The 15,409-nt window shown below is 37.8% G+C and overlaps 1 protein-coding gene across 5 annotated transcripts in view; it reads right to left on the bottom strand.

Annotated features, from left to right (window-relative positions):
* The window catches only part of HNRNPD (heterogeneous nuclear ribonucleoprotein D), a 17,855-nt gene extending 2,864 nt beyond the window's left edge, over positions 1-14,991 (bottom strand). The window contains exons 1-6 of one of the 5 annotated variants that reach the window (XM_070394045.1): positions 14,453-14,991; positions 12,597-12,653; positions 3,572-3,740; positions 2,737-2,898; positions 1,538-1,666; positions 91-190 (exon numbers count right to left, since the gene is read on the bottom strand). In XM_070394045.1, coding sequence (XP_070250146.1) covers positions 91-190; positions 1,538-1,666; positions 2,737-2,898; positions 3,572-3,740; positions 12,597-12,653; positions 14,453-14,685 — 850 coding nt within the window. In that variant the 5' untranslated portion in view covers positions 14,686-14,991. The remainder of the gene's footprint in view (positions 1-90; positions 191-1,537; positions 1,667-2,736; positions 2,899-3,571; positions 3,741-12,596; positions 12,654-14,452) is intronic. The other 4 variants (XM_070394038.1, XM_070394064.1, XM_070394055.1 and 1 more) reach the window with 4 other exon arrangements.
* Between the last annotated feature and the right edge of the window lie 418 nt (positions 14,992-15,409).

Below are 15,409 nucleotides of genomic sequence, written 5' to 3'. Positions count from 1 at the left end.
CTAAAGTCAGAAGATCAGCAAAGATCTTTACTTCAGGATAATTAAAAAGCAGAAAAGCTTAAGATAGAGTAAACTTAGGCTCTAGCTTACCACCACCTCTTCCACGAGCTCTTCCTGAAAATCCTCCTCTAGATCCCCACTGTTGCTGTTGCTGATACTGTTCCTTTGACATGGCTACTTTTATTTCACACTAAAAAAAGAAAAATATTATACTGAATCAAAAAATAGTATTGTTTTGAATTCAGAATGGCCAATACTGTCTAAAATACAGCTGGCTAATCTGTTTACCAACTAAAACCATTAGTACTTAAAAAAATAATTACTTCTGTTATCAAAAACTATTTGCTTGAAATACATTACTACATCCTACTTTTTTTTTTAAAATATATTTTATTGATTTTTTACAGAGAGGAACGGAGAGAGATAGAGAGTTAGAAACATCGATGAGAGAGAAACATCGATCAGCTGCCTCCTGCACATCTCCCACTGGGGATGTGCCCGCAACCAAGGTACATGCCCCTGACCGGAACCGAACCCGGGACCCTTCAGTCCGCAGGCCGATGCTCCATCCACTGAGCCAAACCGGTTTCGGCACTACATCCTACTTTTTAAAAAATGTATTTTGGTAAAGCCTAGACAAAAATTCACTCAAAAAAAAAAAAAAAAATGTTTCATCCTGGCTAGTTTGTCTCAGTTGGTTGGATATCATCTGAAAGGTGGCCAGTTTGATTCCCAGTCAGGACACATGCCTGGGATTGCGGGCTCCATTCCTGGTTGGGGCCGTGCAGGAGGCTGCCGATCGATATTTCGCTCTCATATCAATGTTTCTGTCTTTGTCTCCCTCTCCCTTCCTCTCTCTAAAAATCAATAAACAATATATTTTTTAAAATTAGTTCCCGCCTTAGCCTGCGGACCAAAAGATCGGGGGTTGATTCCAGTCAAGGACACATACCTCCAGTTGCAGGCTCCTCCCCGGCCCTGGGCCCTAGTCAGGGCTCATGCAGGAGGCAACCAATCGATGTGTTTCTCTCACATCGATATTTCTGTCTTTCCCTCTCTTCAAAAATCAATGGAAAAATATCCTTGGATGAGGAATAAAAAAATTAGTTTCTGTCTTGCTCCCCAATCAAAGCAAAAAAAGTTGATCAATGACTGTGACAAACAAGGAGCCAATGAAACATCTTTAAAGCACAAGCATGCCCTAACCGGTTTGGCTCAGTGGATAGAGCATCGGCCTGCGGACTCAAGGGTCCCAGGTTCGATTCCGGTCAAGGGCATGTACCTTGGTTGCAGGCACATCCCAGGTAGGGAGTGTGCAGGAGGCAGCTGATCGATGTTTCTCTCTCATCGATGTTTCTAACTCTCTATCCCTCTCCCTTCCTCTCTGTAAAAAAATCAGTAAAATATATTTAAATAAATAAATAAATAAATAAATAAAGCACAAGCATACCAAAGAAAGCCTTTACAAAAAGCTGTATGATTATACTTTTTAAAAAGCTAGTTTTATAAGTCTGCAATTAAATGAAAGCTAACTTACTTTACTAAGTCCAACATTGTGGTATTTCTTTTCCATTATCTTCTTCACTGGTTCCTCTTCCTTAAAGGTTATAAAGCAGAATCCACGCCTCTTATTGGATTTGTCCATGGGGAGCTCTATGGATTCCACCTGGTATAAAAAAATAAGGTTTAATGCCTTAGTTTGCGCATTACTAACAATAAGAGCACAACTTTAGTGGGGATAAGTGCACAAAGAAAACATATATTTGGCCCTCAGGCTCTAATATGCTGTGTCCCTCTCCATTAATTCTAATCTTTGAAAAGAATCCATCCAATTAGAACATCCACTCTTACCTAAAATGTCTTCAAACATATTTATAAAAACAAGCATCACAGGGACTAATATTTGCTATCTAATTCAAAGGTCACAAACTCAAATGCCCATCAAGAACAAGCAGAAGGAAAGTCAATTTCAAGAAAAACAGAATAAAAGAGACCGCATTTGGGAGAAAATAGAGAGTGTTGAGGACCACTGAAAACTGAAGAACATATGATTGCCCAAAGTTTGAAACTTCTACTCCCCTTAGATGGCTGTTGCATACAAGAAAGCAGTTCCAAAGTTGCTTACTCTTATAAATATTTAAGAAAGCTAGATATTCAGATTTTTGTGGGAAATATTTCCACTTCTAAATACTATCAAAACATGCTTCAGTTGTAAATCAAGCAAAAGATGCCTGCAAGCTATATCTGCAAACTATATTTGCAGCTCTAAGTCATATATTTCTCAGCTTTAAATCATTAATCCACAAAAGAAACTTCTATCTCACTATTTCACTGTCTATACTTAGACTAATAAAATTTGAACATATACAAGCACTTAAATTAGAAGACACCAAACCCTATTCTTAATTCATTCTTTTCCTAATCTCAGCTGAACCATTTCCTTCTCTCAGGTAATCCAATCTGGATTTCTTCTTCATGTTGTTTTATTTTTTCTATTAACATAGTAAACTCTATGAGATAAGATTGTCTATTTCATCTTTTTTACCGTGCACAGCAGTGCTATGCATATAGTTCAATAAATGGAAAAATGCAATCATCCAACCTTTAAAGATCTGCTAATCATTCAAAATATCATTGCAAAAATAACTGCATAATGTTTAAAACTTCAAAAAACCCTTAATGTGACAATTATATTCCACTAATCTGGAAAGAAAACTGGGTCAAAATATCACATACCTCACCAAAACCACCAAAGTACTCCCTTATTTTCTCTTCAGGTGTATCTGGAGAAAGGCCACCAACAAAAATTTTTTTAACAGGCTCTTTTGTTTTCATGGCTTTGGCCCTTTTAGGATCAATCACCTTCCCATTCAATTTATGTTCTTTCTGATCCATGACCTAAGGAAATTGAAGTTTTTTATTTTAAATATGTATATCTTAAGTTCAGAGACTATTATTAACTTATCTAAATATAATTATAGTTAAATTAATATAGCGAAGGCTAGGTATATGTTGACTGGCTCATGATTAAACTGTCAAATTGTAGTGATGTGACACCAGTATTTAAACATAAAGGTAAGAACCAGGATGGGAGACCAAAATCAGTAACTACAAAACATCATCTCTAACTATCAGCAATAGAAAAATGATTGCCTCTTCTCCTTAGTCCAAGTCAAAATGACTCAGTTAAGTTTCTTGCCTAGCAAATTTCAAAAAAAAAAAACAAAAAAAAAAAACTATACTTCTATAAACTTGTCCCAGCGCATCCTTTTTATTAGTCATCTTTTAAGTCTCAATATTTTTAAAGTTAATGTTAATTTAGTAGAGCCTGGCACACAGAATACACGTATTCAATAAATTATTTTTATACTTGGGCATATTTTTAAATTTTTTATCCGAACTATAGTTGGTGCAGTAAACAATTATTGAATTTAACTCTTCATTAAATGTATTGGCAAGAATTGTATCTCTTCATATTATTGCAAAAGGGAAAATCACAAATGGGCAAATTAATTTTATCAAGCTATCAACATTTTTAATTATTAATTAATCAGAACACATAACACACTACCTTATCTACACTCTCCGACTCTTTAAACAGCACAAAGCCAAAACCCCTTGATCGCCCTGTGATAGGATCTAACTTCAGAGTGCAGTCTACAACTTCACCAAATTTGGAGAAGTAGTCCTTCAGATCTTTCTTTGTAGTGTCCCAGCTAAGGCCTCCTATAAACATTTTCCTGTAAAGACAAAAAGCAATATTAAAATGCTAAAAAAAAAAAACAAAAAAAAAAACAAAAACAAACTTTGCCCTAAGTATCGACATCAATAATCTCCTTTTTCAGACTGCACCAATTTACTGGGCAGTATGTGAAAATGTCATTCTTCCTACATAACCACATATCAAGAACACCCTATTCCAGTTTTGGAAAGTTTTGCTTTATCACTGCTGCGCCTGCATAATTACAATATAGTGAGCAAGCAGCAGATTAAGTTTTTTGATTTAGCAAAGATAAATGTCTCCCCCAAAGTAAAAAAAAAAAAAAACCTGTACATTAAGTCTTTCTTAAATTACAAGTTAAATGTTGGTAACAGCAAATACAGAATTTTAGCTTCAAATTTCCCTTCCAAACCTTCATTATACGTATAAAAAGGCTATTTATTCCCCACTGATCAGTGACAGCGTGTCTATGCTGAGCTTCCTTCCTACTTAATAGTTCTCATTAACAAAACTCTTAGCACATACAATGGAAAATTCTAAATCTCACATCACAATTAAGTTGTTAACCAAGTTTTTTCATGTGAAGTCCTTCATAAAGACAAAAGTGATCATTTGAACAATTCAGTGAACAAAAAGAATTATCCATTGAAGCACAATCCACTAATTAACCTAGATGACTTATTTACAGTAGAACCTCAGTTAACCAGCAATAAAATATGTAAACCATTAAAATGCTAAAAGTGACTGGTGGTAAATAGAAACCACTAAGACACTTTAAGAACAAAAATATATATTACAAAAAAATTTATCTTTTTGTAAACAGCAAAAGGCCATAAAGCTCAGATCTAGCAACTCTGTGATCCTTTTTAGATCTGTGCCCTATGTCCCCCTCCACAAAAGAACTATCATATGACATACCTTCTACCCTTTAAAGAGACAGGACTGGAGATTTTTATTTTAAGGGTAAACTGTCAGAATTTGTTATGTGAGGGCTAACAATTTCATCAGGGAATAAAATCATCCTTGCTCACCGATTTATCATCTTTATAACTGGGGTGGGTCGGGGTAGGGATGGGGATGTGGTACTAACTTCCAGCTGTGGAAAGAAATTAAAGCAGAAAATATCAACATCTTGTGGGTTTTAAAATATTACCACTAAAGCCAATTCTTGCAACAAGAAGCCAATTTTATCCCTAGAATAAGATCTTGCTTCTACTTCTCCCTAAAGATGCCAGATTAACTGAGGTGTTACTGATCTTACTATTTTACCCATGAACTTATTTTTACTTCTAATAACAAAGTTAACTTTTAATGAAAAAGAAGTCTTACTTAAGGCATACATTGTGCTTCCCACTTCAGGTCAGGTTTTCAACTTGTACATGTTTCTAGAGTTGGGCCATTTATACGCTTAACTTTCTGGATTTTCTCTGACAAAATTTCCACGCTTAAAATAACCTTTATTAACCCTTTTTTTGTATTTTATAATCAAATGAACATAACCAAAACATCCATGTTGTATAGGTTATTAACATTTATTGCTAATTCAATGGGGGGAGGTGGGAATTGAGGTATTTTCAATTACATTTTCTTTCATTCAAGTAATACACCTTGTAATATCCAATCCTAGTCATTTAAGTTGCCTTAAACACCTTATTTTTTAACCTAAAGATCCAGAGAACTTCCTTCGTAGATGAAAATTCATTACCAACATTTACACTTTCAAGGTTAGGACGTAACTCTTTTTAAAGATGAGAAAACTGACTAGTAAAGCAATGACCTCTTGCTCATTTATCCATTACAAGTTCCAGAACAGAAACAACTTCAAGCTGAAATTTAAATTTTAAATTACCAATTCTGTAAATAGTAGTTTTTCACCAATAATTTAGGTTTGAAATTATTTCAGCCTCTAAATATCTAAGAAACAGACCAGACACAGAATTTTCTTGCCTTTCAACTTTAGCTTTTTAAAATAAGGCTTTTGTATTTGAGACAAAACTAGTTTTAATTTTATTTTACCAAGGCAATGTTTATATTGGATTATCTTAAACTAAGAAAAAAACAATCGCAAAGAAATAAATTCTAACACCAAGAATGAGGCATGTTCTATTATTACTCACAAGCCCCGAATGTCTTTTTTACAGCATAGGAAGTCAGTTTTCTTAAATATTAGATAAGCATACTAATTCATTAACTAGCCCTATAAAAGTGCTCTCCAAAGAAACTTCCCACCTTTAATAGTCCTTGATAGAGAAGTCGTTAACTGTGTCTACCTTAGAACTGAAAAGGTCACTGAAGATGCTATCCTTCCTAATCCATCAAATTCCATTTTCAGAATATAAAATATTCTGGCCAACTGTAATTTATACATATTAAGATTACTATTTCTCAAAATATTTAGAGCAAAACATGTAGAAAACTTCAGCTATCCAGCACCTTTAAAGAACGAAAGCCAAATATTCCACCTTCCTTAAGGCACTGCCAGCCTTCCCAAATCTCTCTCCAACTGTTCTTTAGCATTCAATTATTTGGAATAAAATATTTTCATCTACAACATATCATCCTTCTGCCTTAATTAAGTAGAGTAATTATGATTTGACACTGTTCAGGTCAGTCATCCCAAATATATCATGCTACTATAAATTAGAGCTATTTATTAACACACTTAGTGCATCCCATGTCTTAGCAATTTTAACAAGTTACTTCCATTTTTGCCAGGTTAATCACCAGTTGCTGTTCTAAAAGGCCTTCCACCACCCATTTTGGTAGGATAGGTAGGTGAAATTCAAACTTTCCAAATTTTATGTAAAGTATAAGTAGTCTGAGTAAGAGTTTTAGTGGCTCTTCTGAGGCAAATGTATTTCCATTTGGTAAGCCAAAATTCACTTTTTCTTCTGCTCTAAGCATGGTTGCTGCATAACAGATTACCAGACAAGTAAATATACTACAATGAACACAAACTGTACCAAGTCCATTCGATCTGTGCTAAATGGAATGTATTAAATATAAATACATTCCATCTTTTACTCAATAGGTACACCAAAACATCACAGTATGGTACAGTAAAGTGTTATCTGAATTCTGGATAAATGGGAACTTATTTTGCCTCTCTAGAACATCAGCACTCTGACATGCTCTCCCTCAAATTGAGATGGTATAAGATGATACCAATTTAAAGTTTCTATGTTTTATATTATTGTATCTTGCTTAAAGCACAATACCTATTGTCCATCCAGATTACCTCTGCTGCCTTGAATACAAAGACTGACTTCCAAGATGCTGTCACTCCTGCAGAGATGTGCAAACACTTTACAATGAAGTACAGATAGAAGGTCAGAAAAATCCTAAGCAGCCAAGTTATAACTACATCACAAGATTTGTTCAAGTAGCAACAAAAATGGGCTCCTAATGCTGGAATACAGTTTAAAATTTGATCTTTAGTTTTAAAAGTAAATCAATAACCCCAATTAAAATGCAGGACTCCACCTACAGTAATTTATTAACCATTTAGTTTTTGAATTCTACCTATAAGGTATTTAGCACCCCAAAGGCAATATACTATTCAATTTAGAACACCCACTCAACAATTGAAGTCTCTACTTTTACTGATATTGATTTTACCCCATATTACAGTAAATGACAGGCAAAATTTATATAATTGAGTGCAAATGACTTATCTAAATGCTATCCAGTGTCTTTTAGAAATTTAGGCTGCTTTGTAGGATATACTTTAGAGAAAATAAATTCAGAGGCAGTAAACCAAAATCCTACCTCTACCACTTACTAACTGTGACCCCAAAGGGGGAAAAAAATTCCATGATTGTTTCCACATCTATAAAACAAAAGACTAAGAACCTACCTTAAAAGGGCACAGAACATAGTCTGATGCTAAATGAAAATAAGTTATTATTTAGAAGTGGTAGAGCACAATCTAAATATCTAAATATAATTTAACAAAGCCTTTTTCATGTATTCAATGGCATAACTTAAATCTGCATAAACTATATGACATTTCCAACATTAAGAGGAAAGGTCAGGATGAATTTTATATAATGGATCCTAAGATTATTTTCAGACTTAACGCAGAAATTTTTAAGTATCCCATGTAAAAAAATGTATGTAGAGTGAAAATCAGGTTGTCTAAGACTAAAGTTTAATTCCAAAAATCATCTTATGACTACTGTGTCTCTACATAAACAGCAGTCTGTACTCTACACCAGTTAATGTTAGTAAGGAATAATTTCAAAATATAAAAGGCAATACATATGGAGCAGAGCTGGTTGGTGGGAAATGCTCTGATATAATACTTCTATTTTATTCCCCATCTAAGGAACTTTTTCTCTGTACTTTTGAGGTCATTAGGTTTAACATTCCAAAACCAACAGTATTTTATTTCAAGTTACTTTCCCTAACAAGTCTTTACTGTGAAATATCTTATTCAAGATAAAATTATAAGCATCATTAGACTTTCAATTTTGGAATAGGGAACCCGCTCCCCGCCCCCGCCCCCCACCACCAAATTCTATAACTCTCAAACACTTCCGAACAAATCACGATCAATGAAGTACGTGGTTTCATAACAAGTTCTGACAGTTTAAAAAATACGACTAAATGTAAATGTGATTTACATTTCAAGTACTTGACTAGCCAATCACTGTCACCTTTCAAAATGTTACTCAAGCATACCACTAACCTTTATTTAAATAAATTTCCTGGTATTTTATCACTGTAGTTATTCCTTTAAAATCTTAAATTAAGTATAATGAAATCTCACCAACACTTTTTTCCCCTTAGAAATTATAGATTTTAAAGCCACCAATTACCTATAATGGAAGGGATGGGTTTACTTTTTTCAACTAAATAGTATCACATTAATCATTTTAGATTCTGTGTAAAACATACCTTTAGAAATAGTTTACAAACTTTTAACAAGTCATTAAAAAACATTAATTTTTCTAGCTTAGTATGTTATTAAATGTCATTACTTTATACTTTAGAATGAACTGAAATGACAAAAGAAAACTAAGTTGAAAACATAATAGGTAATAAACTAAACATGACAGGTTTTAAATAAACTTTAAATGTTATAACCTCAAATCTCCCCTTTTTCTTCATTTCATTCCAAGGCAGGAATGACATCTTGTATTTTTACTTTTCAAATAAACTCTCAAGTTTTGTAAGTCCAATCTACCTAGGGGTTAAGGAATAGGGTTTCCTTAACCTAGAGGCTAAGGTTCTGGTTAACTGAGATTACTACATTTACTATTCTATAACAATATGCATTGGAAATCAATTTAAATATCAACACTAAACTCAGAAAATGATTTTTATCTTTACTGATGAAATTTAAGAATCCTGCGGTTCTTTAACTTTTTAATAGTATAAGGGAAAAATTATAGAAGATTCATCCCATGACATTGTTGGTTGCTTTTTTATTACTTGCTAATAGTTTTCACCTTTTTCAAAGGGCTAAAGGGGGATTTTTCTAGTTGTTTGGGCTTTGTGATAGTTTCAAGTCTAGGTAAGCAGGAATTTACAGAACATGACCCAATACTTTAAACTATCACCCTAACTATTGGCCAAACACTGCCAATAAGTCTTCCCACCCCACCCCAGTCTTAAATAGCTAGCTCCAATGTACAATATAATACTCCAGAAACTAAAACATGCTTACCTTTACTCCACAGGAGTAAATCACTGGCAGTATCTACTATTAAGACACAGGACAAATACACACAAACTGAAAGCAAGCTATGTAGTCAATCTTCCTGTGGTGAGCAGTTGTTTCCAACACATAGATCAGCAAACCAAGTAACAAACATGTTATATTACCTGAGACCACACTGTTGGAAGTGAAGTAAGAGAAACAGATCCCACGCTTCCAGCATCCAGTTCAGTGCCCTATCTACTAAAATGTTGAAGCAGAACTAAAGTGAAATAAAACTTTGAACTAACAAAAGTTATGTTTCACTCCATTTGTGAACTTGCACACATCTGAGGTGCACAGCTTTAAGTAGAATAGGAAAAAAGTTCCTTTTTACATGTTTTCAAGTATGGCATGTATCACTTGAAGACTAAAATGAACCATCCTACATGTTGGTCATAATTCACAATAGAAAAGACTTTCTTATATTAGGGCAGCCTTAAATGACAGAACACTCAGGCAATATAAAAACTACACAGTGAATAAACAACTAGTTTATAGATGTCACACGACTTGAGGAAAAACAGGCTAAGGCAAATATATTTATCTCAAAAATGAGCACCGAAAAACTTCAACATTCTCTAATTCCAAACCCAAAAGGTCAGGTGATTTTTATAGTATCTTTTATGTTCATTACCTCAAGATTTGGGGACATCAATTGTTATAATTTAAACACTGGAAACCTGTCAAAGGTTCCAAAGAATGCTATAATTCAAACCCCATCTACTCAGGGTCTCAAGTTTACTGACTCAAAGGCCAGTAAAGTTGGCATGAGACTGTTCTAAAATTGTTTTACAGAGCAAATAGTGTTCAGAATGCCCCAAAGCACCAGCGTATACTACGATCTCGAATATTTAAAACAAAAACGTATAGTCCCATTTCTTAAAAATTAAAAGGAGAGAACCTATAGCAGCATTCACAAAATTTCCAAACAGGCTAATCACACTAGCGTTTATACACTAATGATTAGATCAAACATCCTATTATTGGAAAAGTATTGCTATGATAACTGAATAGAATTATTTTGCTTCCTGCCCAATCCAATGCAAACCAGTCAATGTACCTATTTTGTAAAAGTATCTAAAAGCTAATTACAGTTTTCCACTGAGCATGAGAATTTAAAAATTGCTTTGCTACATGGCATGTCCATTTTGCCAGACACTAATTTTCGAGCATCTATCTTAACGGAACTGCAGCCCTGTAGAGAACATGAGTCCATACCCAAAGAGGAAACTCCAATGCAAAAGCTTCTTAATAAAAATTAAGATATTAAAGTTGGAAAGATTAAAGTGAATTCAGGAAGGCATTTTATTATGAAAATAATTACTCCAAAAGCCCATAGTAAACTGTGGAAACATCTATTCGAGGTATGTAACAGGCATGCCCTCCTCAAAACAGCTGTTTAGTCTTATATTCAGATTTTGAGAAAACTTTTAAGTCTACAACACAATGATTTTAAAGATATTTTAGGATGAAACTGTAATCACTTTATTCCCAAGTTAGAATTACAAAAAGAAATACATGCAGAAATATGTTTAAGAAATTAAATTTACATGATTTTATATCTAGTAAGCAGTCTTATCCTCACTATTGAGACTATTATGAAATTGCTGCCCAATGTCCCTCAAACAGGAAGACAAGGAAAAAGAATAGATAGGGTGGCCAGTGCACAGACACAAAAAAGTTGTTTAATGGTCTTGAGATTTCTTTTTGTTGTTCAAAAAGTAAAACAGTATTATATTAATAGGATGAGGCTGGGTGGGAAATAATTTTAAAAGGTCAAATATTAAGACTTTAAAAATGAAAAGCATTATTTGTTAAATGTAAATTTGCTTAAAGTGCACCTCCTATTTTCAATAGGTAATAATCAGACTGAATCTAAAACTTTCATTAAACTATAAATACTTAACTCCAATTTTTCCTGAGAGGCCACTCAAAAAACTTGTGAAGTTATAGTATTAGATAGCAAGGCAAGTATAATTCTTACACGAGTAAAACAATAACCTAAGTTTATGGTCCTTTCAAATTACTGAAAATAATTGCTTACACAAGATTTGGAAATATATAATGGAGTAGAAAAACCAAGTACAGTTATCCTTTAATCTTAGTGTGTCACTATTAGCAGTAAAGTATCAGTAGAGAGTATAATTTTCATCAGAAACATTTTTATTTTTTATGTCCAACTCTGACCCCAGTTTCTTCTTTTGCTTTTCCCTTTAGACTATTGCTGCTTCCAGTCTGCTTTATCTCCAATATAAAACTGGACAGATTTCCGTGGATGAGAATACAGTAACAAGAAAAGCTCAAGTTAAATGTTATCCCAACTGGGCTCTTTGTAGAATGTAATTTGTACAGATAAGTCAGCTATCTACAAATTACTGACCCTCCATGCTCCAGTAGTGGTGGATAAAAAAACTCATGGAAAACTCTAATATAATCCTAAAGAAAGACCGAGCTTTAGAGAAAAGGAATAATATAAAAAACAGTCAATCTACTAGCCTTCCAAAGAGAAGTCATGCAACTGTGAACATGTCAACCAACTGTAATTAACATTCCAGCCAAATCACACAAAATAAAAAATCTAATTTAAGAGCTGTAGTGGAAAGCCACATCAGCCCGCCTTTGAATAGTACATATCAATTCTTAAAGGTATATTTGTAAATAAATAGGTTTGGTGATAAAATACAGTTTTGCACAATATATACACAATGCTACTTTTAAAATTATTTTACTTTTGACATCTCCAGAATATTTCAGTATTTAACATGCAAGACATTTTAAACACAAGATTTTATATCAAGTAACCTTCACACTTAGCACTAAACTTATAATTCCAAAATTATCTTTTTCTTAAGAACAAAAATAAAATTAGAAATTTGTTGTTTTTTCTTGCCCAGATTAAAAAAAAAATCATTACTAATTATATTAAGCTTTAATTGGCCAAACCACAATTACATGCATTACCACAGAACAAAAACCATGTAATAGCATCAGTTTTGCCCAAAGATCACTCATGATACCTAAAAAGGTTTTATATCCCAGGTACAAGATATCCTACTGTACTAATGTCTAGAATTTCCTGGGGAGTCAATGGGCAACAAACCAAAACACAGCCTCTCCAAGTTATGACTATTGAAACCTTTATAATACAGAAATAAAATGTAAAAGTTTTACCATTCTTCCCGCTGTGCCGTCGCTGCTTCAGAGTGTCGTGGGGAGGAGTTTGAATGGCTAGGGAATTAACAACCGGTACAGCAACCAATCAAAATTCTAGTTTTAGTTTTTGACATTGTTAGGGTTAAAAACTTTAATTAATTTACACTTCAGTTCAACAGTAGATAACTACAAAGGCAGCTACTTTGTGATTTGAAAAATCAAGGTTAACAGGAAGCCTGCCCCAAAGAGCAAGTTATACAATTACTCATTTTGGTACCTCTGCCCAAATAACAGAATTCAGAAAACCAAAACCAAAATAGTAAGGCTTAAGTTTCCAAATATTTAACATATCCCTTTCTTAAATTAAGCTATACATTATTCAAGATTAATTAAGAAAGGCTAGTTTCCTATCCCACCTCCAGTCTCCCAGTCAGCAGTCAGCAAACAGCCGGACAAGTCTGCCTGGGCTTAGATTAAATCCTGTACTCCACAGTGCTTCTCTCTCCTCCCTCCAAATCTTGTGCTCTTTCCCAACTGCTTTTACCTTCCAACACTTTTCCCCTTGTTATAATGAAATAAGTTCTCACACACACACTACAAAAAGGATTGGAAGCTTAACCCAAGATCGGTAGTAACAGGAGTTAAGAAAACCCAACCAAGAACCCCGATTTAGTCCCTCCTGCTAACTCCCGCTCCCAAATGCTGCATTTTAATATCTATTAAGTGCAGCTTTAAGTAAGGTGCACAACCATTTCCAATGGGAGGTAGCAAGTTACTATTTAAAAACCTGCAAAACAAAAAAGTTATGCCATAGCATAAGACAGGATTTGTTCATTTTTTAAAAGGCTGGTGGGCCTCCTGTAACAGTGGGTAAGAGCAGGAAGGAGAAATCAAGAGAGACCAAAAAAGGATCCTGGGCCCCGGGTGGGGAAAAAAGGATTTTGTAAAAAAAAAAAATGGAAATGGCACAGAAAAAGTAAAGTGGGTAAGAGTACCATCCGTATGAACCATGGGGGAACCCAGCAGCTGAGAGCGAGAGAAGGGTGCGTGGTGAGTGCAGCTCGGCGGGTGGGGGCAGGGCAGCCCGCAGCCCGAGGCTGAACAGTTCCCGTCCAGGGCCGGCCCCGCCGACCGGGAACTGACCCAGAGCCCGTGGGGCAGAACCAAGGCACCCACAGGCGAGGCGATTCGGGGACTTTCGCCTCGTCCAATCTGTCCCCTAGGCTGAAAAATAGGGGCTAGGGTAAGCAAGCCGTTGTGCGATAGTGTACAGTAAAAAAGCGAAGAGATCGGGGCGAAACTTATTCAAAATTACTAAAAAATAAATAAATAAAAATTGGCCTGAAGCCGAAACGGGAGCACAGGTGGAAGCCTACACGTTCCCCCAAGCATGTACTTTATAAAACAATCGCATCGTCTCGGGATGCTGGAGCGAGTCGCCCCAAATAAACCTTAGTTGCATAAAGGCTTGGTATCTGTTTGCGTTTTTTATGCCCTGGGACTTCAGAAACGGGGAGCAGTCAAGACTGGGGGTGGAGGTGGAAGGTGCCCTCGACAGGCGGGAAAAAATCCTGGCGGCTAAGTCGGTGGGAGGAGACGCAGGGCAAGGGAGGGAATAAGGGCGGGCCGCGGAGCAGCGTGGTGATGGCTAAAGGTGGAAACGTGTGTGATGGGGGAGGGGGCGGCGGGCAGCACGGGGCGAAGGCAGTGAGCGCCCCCGGGGATCCCCGCGGCGAGAAGAGGGGCACAGCGCCAGGCGGCTGCAGGGGGACCCGGAGGGCGGGCGGAGAGCGGGAGCGAGGCCTAATGGCGGGGAGCGGGAAGGGGGAGGGGGGAGAGTTGGGCCTGGCTATCCCGGGCCGCCCCTTACTCACCCTTCATCCTCCTCGTTCTTACTGGCATCGATCTTCGCCCCCTCCGACTCGGCGCTGCTCCCTTCAGTGCCTCCGGCCGCGGTTCCGCCCCCGGTCCCGGCTCCGCTTCCCGCCGCCGCCGATGCCCCTGGCGCCGCCGCCACCATGGCTCCCTCCTGCTCGCCCGCCGAGCCGCCTACCGCCGCCGTTGCCGCCGCCGCCGCGCCGTCGCCGCCGAACTGCTCCTCCGACATCGTGCTACTGCCTCCGCCGCCGAAGAGACGACACCCGCCGCCGCGAACCGAAACTAGCAGCAAAGTAATCCCCGCCGCTGCCGCGCGCCCGCCGTACCGCGCGAAGCACACAACAAGGCAGCGAAGGCGCGCGCGGCTGCGAAGGCTCCTGCGCCTCTCCCTGGCCTGCCCGCCTCGCCTCCCGCTCTCGCGCGGCGCGCACTCCCGCTCTCGGCCGCGGCACTAAAAAAGAATCGGCAGCAGCGGCGGCCGCGCTTGCCTCCTCCTCGCTTTAATGGCGCCGCCGCGGACCACCTAAAATGGCCGACGGAAGAACGGCGCGTCCCGGTCACGTGACGCGCGAGCGCGCCCTTTGCACCTCCCCCGCCCCCTCGACAGCTATTTTTTTTTTCCCCCTTCCTCCTCGGTCCCGCCTTCTCGCTCCCTTTTATACCTTCTGGCTTGCGCCGCGCCGCGCCGCACAGCGTGGGGCCTTTAAAAGGAACCGGAAGTGGCGTTCGATAAGACGGCCGCGCGGGGACCATCGAGAACAAGGAGCGCGGTGTCGGAGGCGCGGCTAGAGATTTCCCTTCCTCGGCCCCGCCCCCCGGGGGTTCCGGGCTGGCTCCCACCCCCGCCCGACCTGCACTCCTCCGCGGCGGGCGGGGGCCGGGCGGCCGGCGGGGGTGGTACGACCGTGCCCGGCGCGCCTGCGGCGTGGAGGTGGGGCTGGAGACACGCACCC

Source organism: Myotis yumanensis, unplaced genomic scaffold (assembly GCF_028538775.1).
Source record: "Myotis yumanensis isolate MYYU_CA2020_CCGP unplaced genomic scaffold, mMyoYum1.0.hap1 SCAF_1, whole genome shotgun sequence".
Classification (NCBI taxonomy): domain Eukaryota; kingdom Metazoa; phylum Chordata; class Mammalia; order Chiroptera; family Vespertilionidae; genus Myotis; species Myotis yumanensis.
Note: the sequence above shows the minus strand (reverse complement) of the source record. Positions and strands in the feature narration are given on the sequence as shown.